At 64.4% G+C, this 13585-nt stretch overlaps 1 protein-coding gene across 1 annotated transcript; it reads right to left on the reverse strand.

Annotated features, from left to right (window-relative positions):
* Window positions 1-1237: 1237 nt before the first annotated feature.
* TPPP3 (tubulin polymerization promoting protein family member 3) lies at window positions 1238-11854 on the reverse strand. Its single transcript, XM_075940492.2, has 4 exons — window positions 11704-11854; window positions 7074-7269; window positions 3778-3931; window positions 1238-3483 (listed from the first exon to the last, which is right to left on the reverse strand). The coding sequence occupies exons 2-4, from the start codon at window positions 7259-7261 to the stop codon at window positions 3295-3297; spliced, it is 531 nt and encodes a 176-aa protein (XP_075796607.1). The 5' UTR covers window positions 7262-7269; window positions 11704-11854; the 3' UTR covers window positions 1238-3294.
* Window positions 11855-13585: the final 1731 nt, after the last annotated feature.

A 13585-nucleotide genomic window follows, 5' to 3' on the forward strand; every position in this document is an offset into this window, starting at 1 on the left:
CGCGGCAGGGCCTCGGTGCCTGGATTTCCTCCAACGCGTACTGGCAGAGGGCATGGGAACAGCCAGATGGGGTCAGACCATGGTCTGGCAGAGGCTGGTGCGTGACACTCAGAGGCCATGAGGCTGGCAGGGTGACTGTCTACTGCACTCCAGCCCCCCGCTGGAGTCTACTCGGGGTAACCGCCTCCGTTGATAGCCATTGGTAGATTGATCTTCCGTGAACTCCTCTAGTTTTCTTTGGAACCCACTTGTATTTTTGGCCTTCACAGCATCCCCCAGCTGCGAGGTCAGGTGGACTGCGCGCGGGGGGGAGGAAATGCTTCCCTGTGCCCGCTTTAAACCTGCTGCCTGTTAATTTCATCAGGTGACCCTGGTGGCCGTGGTACGTGAAACGGCCAAGAGCGCGTTTTCTCCATAGCGTTCATGGTGTTACAGACCTTGGTCCTGCCCAGGGCGGTCTCCAGGAACGCGTCCAACCAAAATTGACAACCCTAATCGCACCCCCCGCCCTGCTGTCATCTCTTGGCTGAGCTGATGGAGCCAGTGCCCTGGTGAGGCAGACGTGTGACGTGGCACAAAATGGAGAAGCAAAGCGGCCAGACACACAGTATCCCCAGAGCTTGGTCTCTGCTGACCTCGGTATCCTGACTTACTCAGGTGGCCTCCCTGGCCTGGTGGCTCTGGGGTTCCTCTGACTCCAGAAGAGACCCCCGCCCCGTCAGGGAAGCAAGTCCCGAATGGCTCCCAGGGGGCATCAGGCCCGAGCCCTAGGCCCAGGTATCTAGGTGCCTGGGAGTTAGGTGCCGTGGAGGCTCGGGGCCTTATCCCTGTTGTGTAAGAGGCTGTAGGGCTCTGTCTGAACCACAAAGTTGGGTGTGTGGGTGGGGGCAGATGCTGGACCAAGTCCATGGGATGTGATGGTTCCAATTAAGACCCAGTTCCCAGGGAGTGTTACCAGGAGCTCATGTGTTTGGTTGCAAACACTGCAGCAGCTGGAGCCAGGTGCCTGACTGTTTGTGTGTCTCTCTGGTTGCTCTGGCAACATTGGGGCACACGGACCCGGCCGGGAGCTTGCCAGAGTCAGGAGGTGACAGGGCCAAGCCTGCACCGCTCCCCGCCTGACTCACAGCCAAGCCGACTGACTGGCCTGTTTGATCTGAACTTGGGGAAAAAACCCAGCCTCGGTGCTCTGCTGTCTGTGATGTTTCCCGCAGAGACACAGACACACACAGGGCGCTAGTAGAAAAGGGGAGAGGTTTATTGCAGAGCCAGCTGACAGAGCAGTAAGGCCTTTGGCTGTGGCTCCACCAAGAAGGCAGGCGTCTCCTGAACACTGACCGGCGGTTCCGGGGCTGCGGCAGGCCCCACGGGATGCCGGTGAAACGCCGCACAGGCCCGCTCTCCAGGGAAGGCGCAGGCAGGATCACAAGCCAAGTGCCCTGAGGGGAGAGGGCTGTTTTCCCGCTCGGGGCGGAGGTGCCCTGAGGGAGGGAGGAGGGGTTGTTACTCTCAGGGCAGGTAGCCACTTAAAAGCTGGAGGGGCACAGCCACGCGGCTGTGGGGCCAGGGAAGACGCTACCAAGCAGGGCTTCTCCCATCCGCCTCGGTACGCCGCCTCCCTGGGCACAGCAGCCTGGGGGAACGGGGTAGCTCAGTAGACGTGCATCCTGCGGGAGGTGGGTTTCTCACACCCCAAGAGAGCGTGAGACCAATCCGATCTCCTGGCGTAGACTGGCCTTAGCCGGAGGGACACAGGGGAGTGGGGGAAGGCCCCCCTGTCACTAGCACGAGGGACATTGGCCTCTGTAGCGGCAGCAGAAGGGACGGAGGCAGGCACCTGGTGGCATGAGTAAGAGAAGGCCTCGGTGTAGCTAGAGGGGGGAATGCAGCGACCCCGGGAGGGGCACTGAGCTAAGAAGATCTCTTGGCACTAGCAGGAGGGCCTAGGAGTGTTCAGGGGAGAAGGCAGCAGAAGAGGCTCAGTGCCCTGGGGGCACAAGGGGAGGAGGTCTCGTTAGTGCGAGCAGGAGGGGCTCGGTGCCCTGGGGGCACAAGGGGAGGAGGTCTCGTTAGTGAGAGCAGGAGGGGCTCGGTGTCGTGGGGGCACAAGAGGGGGAGGTCTCGTTAGTGCGAGGAGGAGGGGCTCGGTGCCCTGGGAGCATAAGGGGAAGAGGTCTCGTTAGTGCGAGCAGGAGGGGCTCGGTGCCCCAATGACACAAGGGGAGGAGGTCTCGTTAGTGCGAGCAGGAGGGGCTCGGTGCCCTGGGAGCATAAGGGGAGGAGGTCTCATTAGTGCGAGCAGGAGGGGCTCGGTGCCCCAATGACACAAGGGGTGGAGGTCTCGTTAGTGCGAGCAGGAGGGGCTCGGTGCCCCGGGCGCACAAGGGGAGGAGGTCTCGTTAGTGCGAGCAGGAGGGGCTCGGTGCCCTGGGAGCATAAGGGGAGGAGGTCTCATTAGTGCGAGCAGGAGGGGCTCGGTGCCCTGGGAGCATAAGGGGAGGAGGTCTTGTTAGTGCGAGCAGGAGGGGCTTGGTGCCCTGGGAGCATAAGGGGAAGAGGTCTCGTTAGTGCGAGCAGGAGGGGCTTGGTGCCCCAATGACACAAGGGGAGGAGGTCTCGTTAGTGCGAGCAGGAGGGGCTCGGTGCCCTGGGAGCATAAGGGGAGGAGGTCTCGTTAGTGCGAGCAGGAGGTGCTCGGTGCCCCAATGACACAAGGGGAGGAGGTCTCGTTAGTGCGAGCAGGAGGGGCTTGGTGCCCCTATAACACAAGGGGAGGTCTCGTTAGTGCGAGCAGGAGGGGCTTGGTGCCCCTATAACACAAGGGGTGGAGGTCTCGTTAGTGCGAGCAGGAGGGGCTCGGTGCCCCGGGCGCACAAGGGGAGGAGGTCTCGTTAGTGCGAGCAGGAGGGGCTTGGTGCCCCTATAACACAAGGGAAGGATGTCTCGTTAGTGCGAGCAGGAGGGGCTTGGTGCCCCTATAACACAAGGGGAGGAGGTCTCGTTAGTGCGAGCAGGAGGGGCTCGGTGCCCCAATGACACAAGGGGAGGAGGTCTCGTTAGTGCGAGCAGGAGGGGCTCGGTTCACAATACATCCGGAGTGGATGTAACATTGGGAGCAAAGTGCAAGGCCAGGTCAGGTTCTAATCACATCAGCCCGTGGTGACCAGAGGCCGACTCGCCGTGACGCCGTGGCTAGGAGCTGGGCCCGGCCTAGTCTGCAGGCGGCCGGTTCCCAGGGCTGATGTGATTGAAGGCCCAGAGGCCGAGGAGGGTCGGTGGCACTTCCAGGTGTCCCTATTTCTTCACTTTGGCGTCGTAGGTGCCGGCGTGCTTGTAGGCCCCCACGTAGCCGCTCGTGTCCACGATGTTCTCCCGCCCGCTCTTCCCTTTGCCCTTGCCGCTCTCGTCGAAGCGCTCCTTGTGCGAGCCCGTGTACTTGCTGGTGTCCGTCAGCCTGTCCAACGCCCCCCCTGTCGCGGCTTTCTGTCAGCGGGAAAACGGGGCCCAGAGAAGCAGTTACAGCCCAGGCCCTGCCCAGTGAGTGCCCCTGGTCCACCCCGCTGGCCCGACACCCCTATTCCCCCAGCGCTCTCCCAACCCCCGTGCTCAGGGCTCTGCCCTTTTTAGATGGTCTCAGGCCTCCCAGATCCCCTCCCTCTTCCAGGGTGCGCTGCTTTGCTATGTGACATTCCTGGGGCTGCCAGCGTCCGCATGTCCCCCCCCCCCGCCCTTCCCAGGCCTCCCCCCCACCCCCGCCTAAGAAGAGCCACCACTCACTGTGACGCCCACGTTAGTCGGTTCCTTCCCTGCCACCAGCTGGCAGATGGACTCGTACGCTTCCTCCGCGCTCTTGCCCTTAAACCTCTTTGGGGCCAGCTCCTCCAGGGCCTTCTTGAACTCCTCGTAACTAATGACTCTGGCGGTCTTCCCTCTGCAAGGCACAAGGCTGGGGGGTGACCTCATGCAAACACATGGCTAGAACCGGAGCGGCTGCAGGGGAGACCCCGGGGCTGCCCTTGAGACGGGACGTAGGCCTCAGCTGTGGGGGGGCAAGCTGCTCCCCGGGCAGGAGGTCTTGGGGGCGGGTGATGCCCCAGTTACTGAAACAGGTGTCACGTAAACCGGCTTAGAGACACAGGGACGTTCACCCAGACATGCAGCTGCTGCTGAGCGGAACCTGGCAGCTGTTCTACAGAACAGCCTGGGCCCAGAGCAAAGAATCTCCGGTCTGGCGGAGACTGCAGGAGGCAGGAGGGCTGACGCGCCAGGGTTCATGGTGCTGTCAGGGCCTTGTCCTGACCTGCCAGCGGCACAGGGCGCCCTGCCCCGGTGCAGGGTCTGTATGGATGTGGAGAGGCTGCTGGTGGGGCCCTGGCAGGCATTAACGCCTTTGCTGGGGCTGGCCAGCTCACCGGACTGCTCCCATTTCCAGGCAGGGGCAAACATTCCTGTGCCCTCTACCCCACCCCCACGGAGCTGGCAGCCACACCGCCTGTTAGCATCTGGGCTTCAGGACTTGATCAATCTGAAAACCTCCGTGGATCCCGTCCCCGGGGAACGCTGGCGGGAGGGGGGAGGGGGAATGAGAGAGACTTTCCTCTTGTGGGATTTCGTGGGGGGGCAGGGGGCCTGGGCTGAGGAGAATGACTCTGTAGCCCAATGGTTAGAGCCCGCGGCCGGGGAAGGCAGAGACTCACATTAAGACCCTGCTCCAGTGTAGGCACGTCACATAAAGTGGCACAAGCTCCCACGGCAGAGCTTGCGAGAGCCTTGGAGGGATGGAAAAACCGCCCCAAAGGGTTAACTGGTCAAACGATTTGTTTAACGGGTTAACCACGGGCCGTGGGCGGGGGCTGCTCCGGCCAGCGGGCCCTGCCGGTTAAGCGGTTACCCAGTAAGCATGCCTTCAAGGCACGTGTTTACCAGGTAACTGGTGAACCGTTAGCATCCCCAGACCACCGTGGCTAGAGTCTGGGGCACTCAGGCCAGTGCCCCAGGGCCTACAGGAGAGCTCCAGCCCCGCACTACTTGGGCACTGCCTTGTGGGGGGCTGCGAGAAAGGAGTGACCCGGGTTAGGTGACAGGCGGGCTCAGTTCCCCCTCTCTTCCCAGCATTTCCAGCCGCCTCTTGGCTTCTGTGGATCCCAACCCTGGGCACGCAGCGCCTGGGCCACATGGGACAACGGAGGCGGGGTAACGCCATGGGTCAGGGGTGCGGAAAGCCACGTCCCAGAGCAGCACAGGGAGCCAGCCCACGCCCCGTGCAGGCAGCGCGAGGCGGAGAAGGTATTCTGCAGGGGGAGGGCTCTCTGTGCAGATGGGGAGAGAGGGTATGTCTAGGCTTCCTATTCCGAACTAGCTGTACACCTCGTTCCACGTTCCATGAGGCGTACAGCTAGTTCGGAATCGGAAGCCTAATCCGAACTAGCTAGTCCGTGCGGCACGGGGTCCGAACTAGCCGGCATTTAAAAATGGCGCCGGCCGGCATCATGCAAATGAAGCCCGGGAAATTCAAATCCCGGGCTTCATTTGCAACTCCGAATGACTACATTACCCCCCTAGTTCGAACTAGCGGGGTAGTGTAGACATACCCAGAGTGTCCTGAGGGGAAGCCCACCCCACGGGCAGGGAAGACTCCCTCCATGCCTTTAGTCCCACCTCTCCAGCAGGGGTTTAGGTGTGACAGGAGAATCCCCCCATCCGCCCTAGCGGTGTCGACGCTGGCGCTACCCTGAGCAGTTATAGAGACGGGCCCACTCTCTGCCCACGCCTGCCTGCCTAGCGCCGGGCTGTGGAGTTCGCTCGCTGACGGGGCCTCCTTGGGTGTTACCGTGCGGATAAAGCCTTGGGCTTGTCTGGCATCCCTAGCAGGGAGGATGGAAGGCCCCATGGGGGGTGGGGGAATGTGGTGCTGGGGGAGGCAAGTCTCCAGCCCTGCCCCTTCTGCCAAGCTGCCCAAGGCCTGACCACGGGGAGGTGGGTGCCCCAGGGCAGCAACGCTCCGCCCCAGGACGCCTACAGTAGGTGTTCGGGGGGGGGGGGGGGGGGCTGGCGGTTTGGGAAGGCTGTGCCCTCCCCTGCTTCCACACCGGCGCCCATGGAAGGCCCCACACAGTGACACGCTCTGTGGACAGTCACACCCAGACTCCGCCACGAGGCCTGCCAGGAGCATTCTGGGTGTTCAGCAGCCTCGGACACGCTTCGAACGGATGCTCTTACCGAACCAGGCCTGACAAGGAATCATCCCACAGCCCCGCCTTCCTTATAGTCTCAGCTCGATACGGGCCAGCCCCACACCTCCAGCTGTCAGGGTGTGTTTCTGAATGGGGAGCGAGTAATTGGCCCCAGAGCATGTCAGGGCCAAGCGAGGACTCTGGGAAGGTGCGAGGGGCAGGCCGGGTGTGCAGGACAGGCGTGCGAGGGGCAGGCCGGGTGTGCAGACAGGCGTGCGAGCTGACTGCTCAAAGTATCAGCACTGGCAACACTCACAGGTGCACTGAAATGGCCAGGCTGAGTTACAGGGTTAACCGGCCAGTAGAGCTCCTCTCAGAGCCGCTGTCTGAAGCACTTGTGGGATTCAGGCAGGTATGGCTGCATCCATCACCCTCAGGCCCCAAAGCCAAGGCCTTCCTCTCGATGAGGGCTAGAATGGTGTGTGTGCATGTGAACGTGTGCATGCGTGTGCACCTGTGCGTGCGCATGTGTGAACGTGTGAATGTGTGAGTGTGTGTGCCTGTGTGCATGTGCTCACACGTGTATGCAAGAATGCGCGCATGCACGTGTATGCAAGAATGCGCACATGCACGTGTGCACACTCATTAGTGACTGCATGTGTGTGTGTGTGAGCACAAGTGTGCGTGTGAGTGTGTGTGCACGTGTGCACAGGTTATGAAAGCTGAGCTTCCATTATCAATGTGCACAAGAACCTGTCCAGGCTCCTCTAATCACAGCGAGTCCGACAGGGCTGGAGAGGGCCGGTGGGGGTGGATGGGGAATGGTGTGACGGTGGCTGACCTAGCAGCCAGCACTGCAGGGGCCAGGCTCGCGGGGAGGGACGCAAGGGGGCCGCTTACTTCACTTTGGAGAAGACGATGTCCACGTCCGTGCTGGTGACCCCTTTGCCGTCCATGACTTTACAGTCCTTGCACAGTTTGGCCCAGTTTTTCCCATTCATCTCGTGCCCCGCCGCTTTGGTGTCCCCATAGATGGCGAACTTGCGGAAGCTCTCCTCCAGCGCCGCCATGTCTGGGCTCCCCGCCATGCCGGCCACTAGCAGGCGGAGGAGAAACGGGTCCCGTCAGGCAGGCAACCTCCAGCAATCACCTCGGAGGCTGTGCCCACCACCTAGGCCCCCCCACCATGCACTGCTGCTGCCCACAAACCCTTCTCCCCTCCCCTCCCCACAGAGCCGCGCAGGCAGATGTGGCGGGGGGGCCTAGGAGGCAGGGAGCTGAAGGTCCGGCGGGTGGGGCATTTGTAGAGCGCTGTGCGGGGGCAGGGGGAAGGAGAGGCATTGGCGGGGCTGTAGTGGGTATGCTCGCCGAGCACCAGCAGAGCCCAGCAGGGTATTAAGAACGGTGCAACACGGCCTCTCCTCCCCCTCCAGACAGCGCTGCGCCGGCTGACCGGCAGGGCTTGTCAACCACAGCGACGTGCTCCGCTCCGCACAGTCGCCCCTCGAGGAGCTGCTCCGATTTTTCACAGAGATTGTGGCCGGGCACCTCAAATGCCCTGGCCACTCCCGGGGCAGGTGCCTGCATGCGGCGGGCTCTGTGCACAACGCAGCCGCTGCGGGTCGTCCGCGGGGCCGGGCACCCGTCATGTGCTGGCACCCGCGTGACTGTCCCCGGCAGGGCGGCTCAGCTCTGCCTACACGCCCTCCGGGCTGGGAACCCGGCTGGGAGGGGACCCACTCGCTTAAGGCACCTCTCCGGCGTGCGGCTGTGACGTGGCCTCCCAAGGTGACCCCGAGGAGGGGCCCTACCATGCTAAGTCCTGCCTGGCCAGCTGGGCGTAGCACTTCCGTGGGCCTGTCAGCGAGAGCCAGGGCCGAGCCTTTCCCCAGGACGCCGGGTGCCCAGCCTGGGACCCCAGAGAGCACCCCCACTCCTGCTGGCTTCCAGTCCACCCAGCCCCAGGGCAGAGCCACCAGGCCTGGGTGGGGCTGGGGTAGGGCCTAGCCCCGGGGCCCTAGTTACAGCCTGACATTAAACAAAAACAGGCGTGTGGGCTTGTCCGCCGGCCAGGCCAGAGTTTGCGCTGCCTGGCGACTGTTGCTAGGGAGGGCTGTGCTGCCGGGAGAGGTTGCCGTGGAGGCGCGGTGTAGCGGGGCTGTGAGCATTCGGAGTCCCTCGGGACAGAGAGACAGGGCGGGTGAGGTCATAGCTGTTGTGGGGCCAACTTCTGCTGCTGAGAGAGACGCGTCGGAGCCCCCCGGGGCTTGGCTTTGGGGCTGCGAAAGGGGCTCCCCACGCTCTCACATCACCCGCCTGGTCTGTCACACGGCGGGGGCTGGCGGGCTGCAAGCACACGCATGGCAGGCCTGCCCCGCCCCCTCACGTCTGCTAGGGCCAGGGCAGGCTCGCAGGGCTCCGGGCGGCACAACTGCCTCAGGGCCACTACGCTGGGCCGGCGGTGAGGGGCCTCGCAGGCAATCACACCTAGGGTGGCACGTAAAGGTGCACACACAGCCGCACTGGGACACATGCGTGTACATAGGCACACAGCCGCACTGGGACACACGCGTGTACATAGGCACACAGCCGCACTGGGACACACGCGTGTACATAGGCACACAGCCGCACTGGGACACACGCGTGTACATAGGCACACACAGCTGCACTGGGACACCCGCAGGTACGTATGCACACACAGCCGCACTGGCACACACACGGGTATGTATGCACACATCCACACACTTAGAGCCACACGTGTACACATGCACACACAGCCTCAGAGACACTCATGTGTATGTATGCACAAACAGCCTCACAGAGACACACACATGTACACATGCGCACACACACACACGTACATATGCGCACACAGCCTCAGAGACACTCATGTGTATGTACGCACAAACAGCCTCACAGAGACACACACATGTACACATGCGCACACACACACACGTACATATGCACACACAGCCTCAGAGACACACATGTACACTCGTACGTATGCACACAGAGACACACACATACATACACACACATAGCCTCACAGAGACACACATGGGTACACACTCATGCATACACACAGGGAGACACACACATGTAGATATACATATCCACACATGCAGACACACACGTACAGATATGCACATATCCACACATGCAGATACGCACAGACCCACACACGCAGACACACGTGTGTAGATATACACATCCACACGCGCAGAGACACATGCATGCAGATACGCACAGACCTACATGCGCGGAGACACCCACGCACAGACAATGGCCACGATCCAGGCAGGGCCTCATGGCCACGCCTGCGAGCGGTGGTGCTCCCCGTCTCTAGGTCCAGGCGCCCGGTGGAGCTGGGCCACGCCTGCGGGAGGCCTGGGAGGCGGTGCAGTTCCCAGCATCCAGCCTTGCTCCTGAGGCCTGGCTTGGCCCAAACAGCTGCAGGCCATTAATCAGCAGGCGCTTACCCTGCCAGCCAGCAAAGCCGTGTGTTGCAGCCCCCAGAGATGTGTGCTCCCAGAGGCTGGGCCCAGCTCACCCAGGCCGTGGGCCTCCAACATGCCCCTCTCCTGGCCTCAGGCACCTTTGGTCCCCACCCAGCCCCACGCAAAGGATCCTGTAGCGCTCTGTTTGCCACAGGGATGAGGACAGGGCCGCTATTCCAACCCACCGGGGTTCTGCAAAGCACAGCCCGGCGCCCCGGCGTCTGTGCTGAGACTAGCCCTGGCATGCTTGCCTCCAGGCCTGGAGCTGCCCCCCACACCGGGGAAGAACCGAACTTCTGGGCCAAGATTGGGCCCTGTTTGCCCAGGGATTCTAACCTGAGTGTTCACCCCCGATTCTCACACCACCGAGCCACTCCCTTCTGGCTCTGCCTTCTCTTTCACTAACATCATCAGCCTCTGCACTGGCTGCGAGCAACAGGGCCCCAGAGACGGCCCTGGCCAGCTCCCCTGCCAGGAAGGACCAGTCCCTCCAGTGGCAGGACAGGGTGGGAAATAGGGGTAGGGTGAGGTGCAGCCTGCTGCTGCCAAGCTGGCTCTGCTCCCCCTGGAGAGGAACTTTCTCCCCAGCCAGTCGCTCTGCCACCTTTCAGCTCAGGACTGTCTACACCCGCTCTGGCCGGCCGGCCGGCCGGATTTCCAGACCTTGAGTGCAGGGCGGAGCAGGGCGCTGCTGCAGGCTAGCAGCGGGCAGGGTGGGGCTGCAAGGAGGGGAAGATGGCAAGGGGAGGAAGCTGCCAGCAGGACACAGACCTACCAGTTATCTCCGTCTCCCTGAGCGCTGCAGATACCGGGGGAAAAGCTGAGCGGAGGGGTGGGGGTCTCGCTGCCACGCCCTGAGAACGGCACCACGCAGGGTCCAGGGTGGGGACAGGTTGCAGAGCAGCGCCAGGGTCCGCACCCTGGCACCGGGAGATCTGGCTCCTGCACCTGGCTCTGCCACTGCCCTGCTGGTGCTCCAGGGCCAGTCCTGTCTGGCCGGTCTCAGTTTCCCCAGCTGGGAGGGGGAGGCTGGGTCCTGCCCCTGGGCTGTGAAGTGCTCAGAGAGCCAGGGCTGAGACGCACCGCGGGCGGGAGAGCGCATGCAGGGGCGCACGCCCAGGCAGCAGTGGGGGGCTGTGTCTGCAGGCTCGGGGTGTGGTCGGGCGACGCCTGGCCGAGGGATGCGCTGCAGGGGGCTGCCCGGCACGTTGCCTTTGTCTGCTCCCTGCGCCGGGCGGGGGTCGGGAGCAGCGCCCCATCTCCGGAGCAGGGGGGGAGGGGGCAGCGCCCCATCTCCAGAGCAGGGGGGGAGGGGGCAGCGCCCCGTCTCCAGAGCAGGGGGGGGAGGGGGCAGCGCCCCATCTCCAGAGCAGGGGGGGAGGGGGCAGCGCCCCATCTCCAGAGCAGGGGGGGAGGGGGCAGCGCCCCATCTCCAGAGCAGGGGGGAGGGGGCAGCGCCCCATCTCCAGAGCAGGGGGGGGAGGGGGCAGCGCCCCATCTCCAGAGCAGGGGGGGGAGGGGGCAGCGCCCCGTCTCCAGAGCAGGGGGGGGCAGGGGGCAGCACCCCATCTCCAGAGCAGGGGGGGGGAGGGGGCAGCGCCCCATCTCCAGAGCAGGGGGGGGAGGGGGCAGCGCCCCATCTCCAGAGCAGGGGGGGGGAGGGGCAGCACCCCATCTCCAGAGCAGGGGGGGGAGGGGGCAGCGCCCCATCTCCAGAGCGGGGGGGGAGGGGGCAGCGCCCCGTCTCCAGAGCAGGGGGGGAGGGGGCAGCGCCCCATCTCCGGAGCAGGGGGGGGAGGGGGCAGCGCCCCATCTCCGGAGCAGGGGGGGGAGGGGGCAGCGCCCCATCTCCAGAGCAGCGCGCGTCCCTCCTTCCCACCGGCCCTGGCTGCAGCTCGCAGGGACGCGGTCCAGCCCCGCCGGCCAGCCCGGAGCGTTCCCCGGGGCAGCCCCCCAGGGCAGGCCGGCCAGCGGGGACCCCCCCCCATTCTCCCTGCAGCTGCAGCCCAGGCGGCCGCGCGCTGCGGACTCACCGCCCGACGAGCCCGGCTCTGCGGACTGCAGCGCTGCGGCGCGGGCGGCGCTGTTATTATGGGCTGTTTATCCCGGTCGCCATGGCGACCGGCTGCGGGGCAGGGAGGGAGGGGACCGGGGCCAGGGGAAGCGCCGCGCTCGCGCCGCCGCCCAGGGCTGGGTCCCCGGCTCCGGCGCGCGCCCGGGAGCCTGGCGCGGGGGCCACGTGCGGCCGGGGGGGGGGAGAGGGCTCTAGGCCCCCACGTGGCTCCGGCTTTGCTCGGTGCCGGGGCGGGACGCTGCATCGGGCCCGGGCTGCCCCTCGGAGGGCGGGCTGCAGTGCCCCCCCCCGCCCCCCCGCGCTCCTGCCCTGGGGCGGGGGCTTCGGCCAGAGGAGACTGGACCCTGCTGGGGGGGGGCAATTTAAAGCCCCCCCCGACGGCTGGAGTCACCTCCCCGCGGTGGGCGCCATGTGGCGAGGCGGCCGCGAAGGGCGGGGAGCTGGGGGGGGGGGCTGCTTGGGCGCAGCGGCAGCTGCTGGAGAGGGACACAAGGGGGGCACCGGTCAGGTGACCGCCCCTCCATCCCTAGCCGGGGGCAGGGCCCCACCTCTTGCCTCCCCCGCCTGCCCCCCACTCCACCCAAGGCCCCGCCCCGCCCCCACTCCAGCTCCTCCTCCAAGCCCCCCACCTGCAGCGATGCAGCCCAGGGGTCTAGCGGGGGGGGGGGGGGGGGGCTGGAAAAAACGATTTCATTTGTGGGTGGAATAATTTTCTTTGTACACCGAGGCATTTGCGAACGTGCACCACCACTAGAAACACAAACTTAGCCGGGGGTGCTTTGCTAATCTGCCGCACAGCATCAGACTTCTCCTGAGCAGTCGCACAAGCGCCCAGCTTACAGGGAGCACTGGGCACGAGGGGGCACGTGCCCTCCAAAAAGCCATGGGTGGGAGGGGCAAGGGGGCAGCAGCCAGCAGGGCAAGAGCCTCTGGGTGTCCAGAGGTCTGGGGACTAGCAGGGGTGCGGGTGCCACTAGCAAGGGCGAGGAGAGGCAGGGTCTGTGGCGGAGGGGAGGGTAGTCTCAGCCCTCCCCCCCAGACTAGGGCTGGGGGAGCCGGTCATGTGGCCTGTATCCTCCCTCCCCTGCATTCCCCCTCACCAGTCGCCCCTGATGTTCCCAGATTCCTGGATAGGGGGCCCGAGCAGGTTCTGCACTGGGTTATGAAAAGGAACAAGCGGCCCCCTAAATTCAGGCGTCTCTCTTGTCTTCCTGAGACCACGTGCTGGCAACGTGCAGGAGAGTTCCCTGCTGACACACCCCATCGCTCAGGGGACAGTACATCCCACTGGGGCCAGGAAACCACCTCGTTGCTCCCAGCACCCGCCCGTCAGTCTCGTGTCTGGCACAGCTGGGAGGGGAATGCTGCTCTCTTACGGGACAGACCGGCTGCCTTGCTGCGGGGCTGGCCTGCCGGTAACCCCTGTCCCAAACAGGGCTGGAAGCCGTTAGCTCACATCCTAGTGCTGCCTAGCCCAGAGCCGTGCGGCCGGTGGGCAAACCATGGAGGAGTTGGGGTCTGGTCCCAAGAGCCGCAAAAGGCCAGTGATTAGAGCACTCCTCTCACAAATGGCTGTGGAGCGGGGTGGTTTCTTCGCTGTCTAGGTCAGTAGAACGATGTGCAGGGACATGACAGATCCACCCCCATGGGCGGCGGGTGCGCTAGGCAGGGGGAGGTGTTGCCTTTCCATACCGCCAGCCTGGCCCCGCCCACACTCCACCCCACAATGCCTGCTAGAAACATCCTGCGGGCGCAGTGTTGCTGGCTCCGAGTGCCTGTCCCCCGTGCCCAGAATGCTGGGGCCACATGTAGCCCGGGGAGGCTGGAGCCGTGCCCCACCT

This window comes from Pelodiscus sinensis, chromosome 12 (genome assembly GCF_052426305.1).
Source record: "Pelodiscus sinensis isolate ZL-2025 chromosome 12, ASM5242630v1, whole genome shotgun sequence".
Lineage (NCBI taxonomy): Eukaryota > Metazoa > Chordata > Testudines > Trionychidae > Pelodiscus > Pelodiscus sinensis.

What these genes read in the sequence shown, in the direction of transcription:
- TPPP3 (XM_075940492.2), bottom strand. Translation starts at nt 7,261, where the DNA reads ATGGCGGGGAGCCCAGACATGGCGGCGCTGGAGGAGAGCTTCCGCAAG. An exon ending in ATCGTCTTCTCCAAAGTGAA is followed by an intron (nt 3,932 to 7,073) that starts GTAAGCGGCCCC and finishes TGTGCCTTGCAG; the next exon opens with AGGGAAGACCGCCAGAGTCA. An exon ending in CGACTAACGTGGGCGTCACA is followed by an intron (nt 3,484 to 3,777) that starts GTGAGTGGTGGC and finishes TCCCGCTGACAG; the next exon opens with AAAGCCGCGACAGGGGGGGC.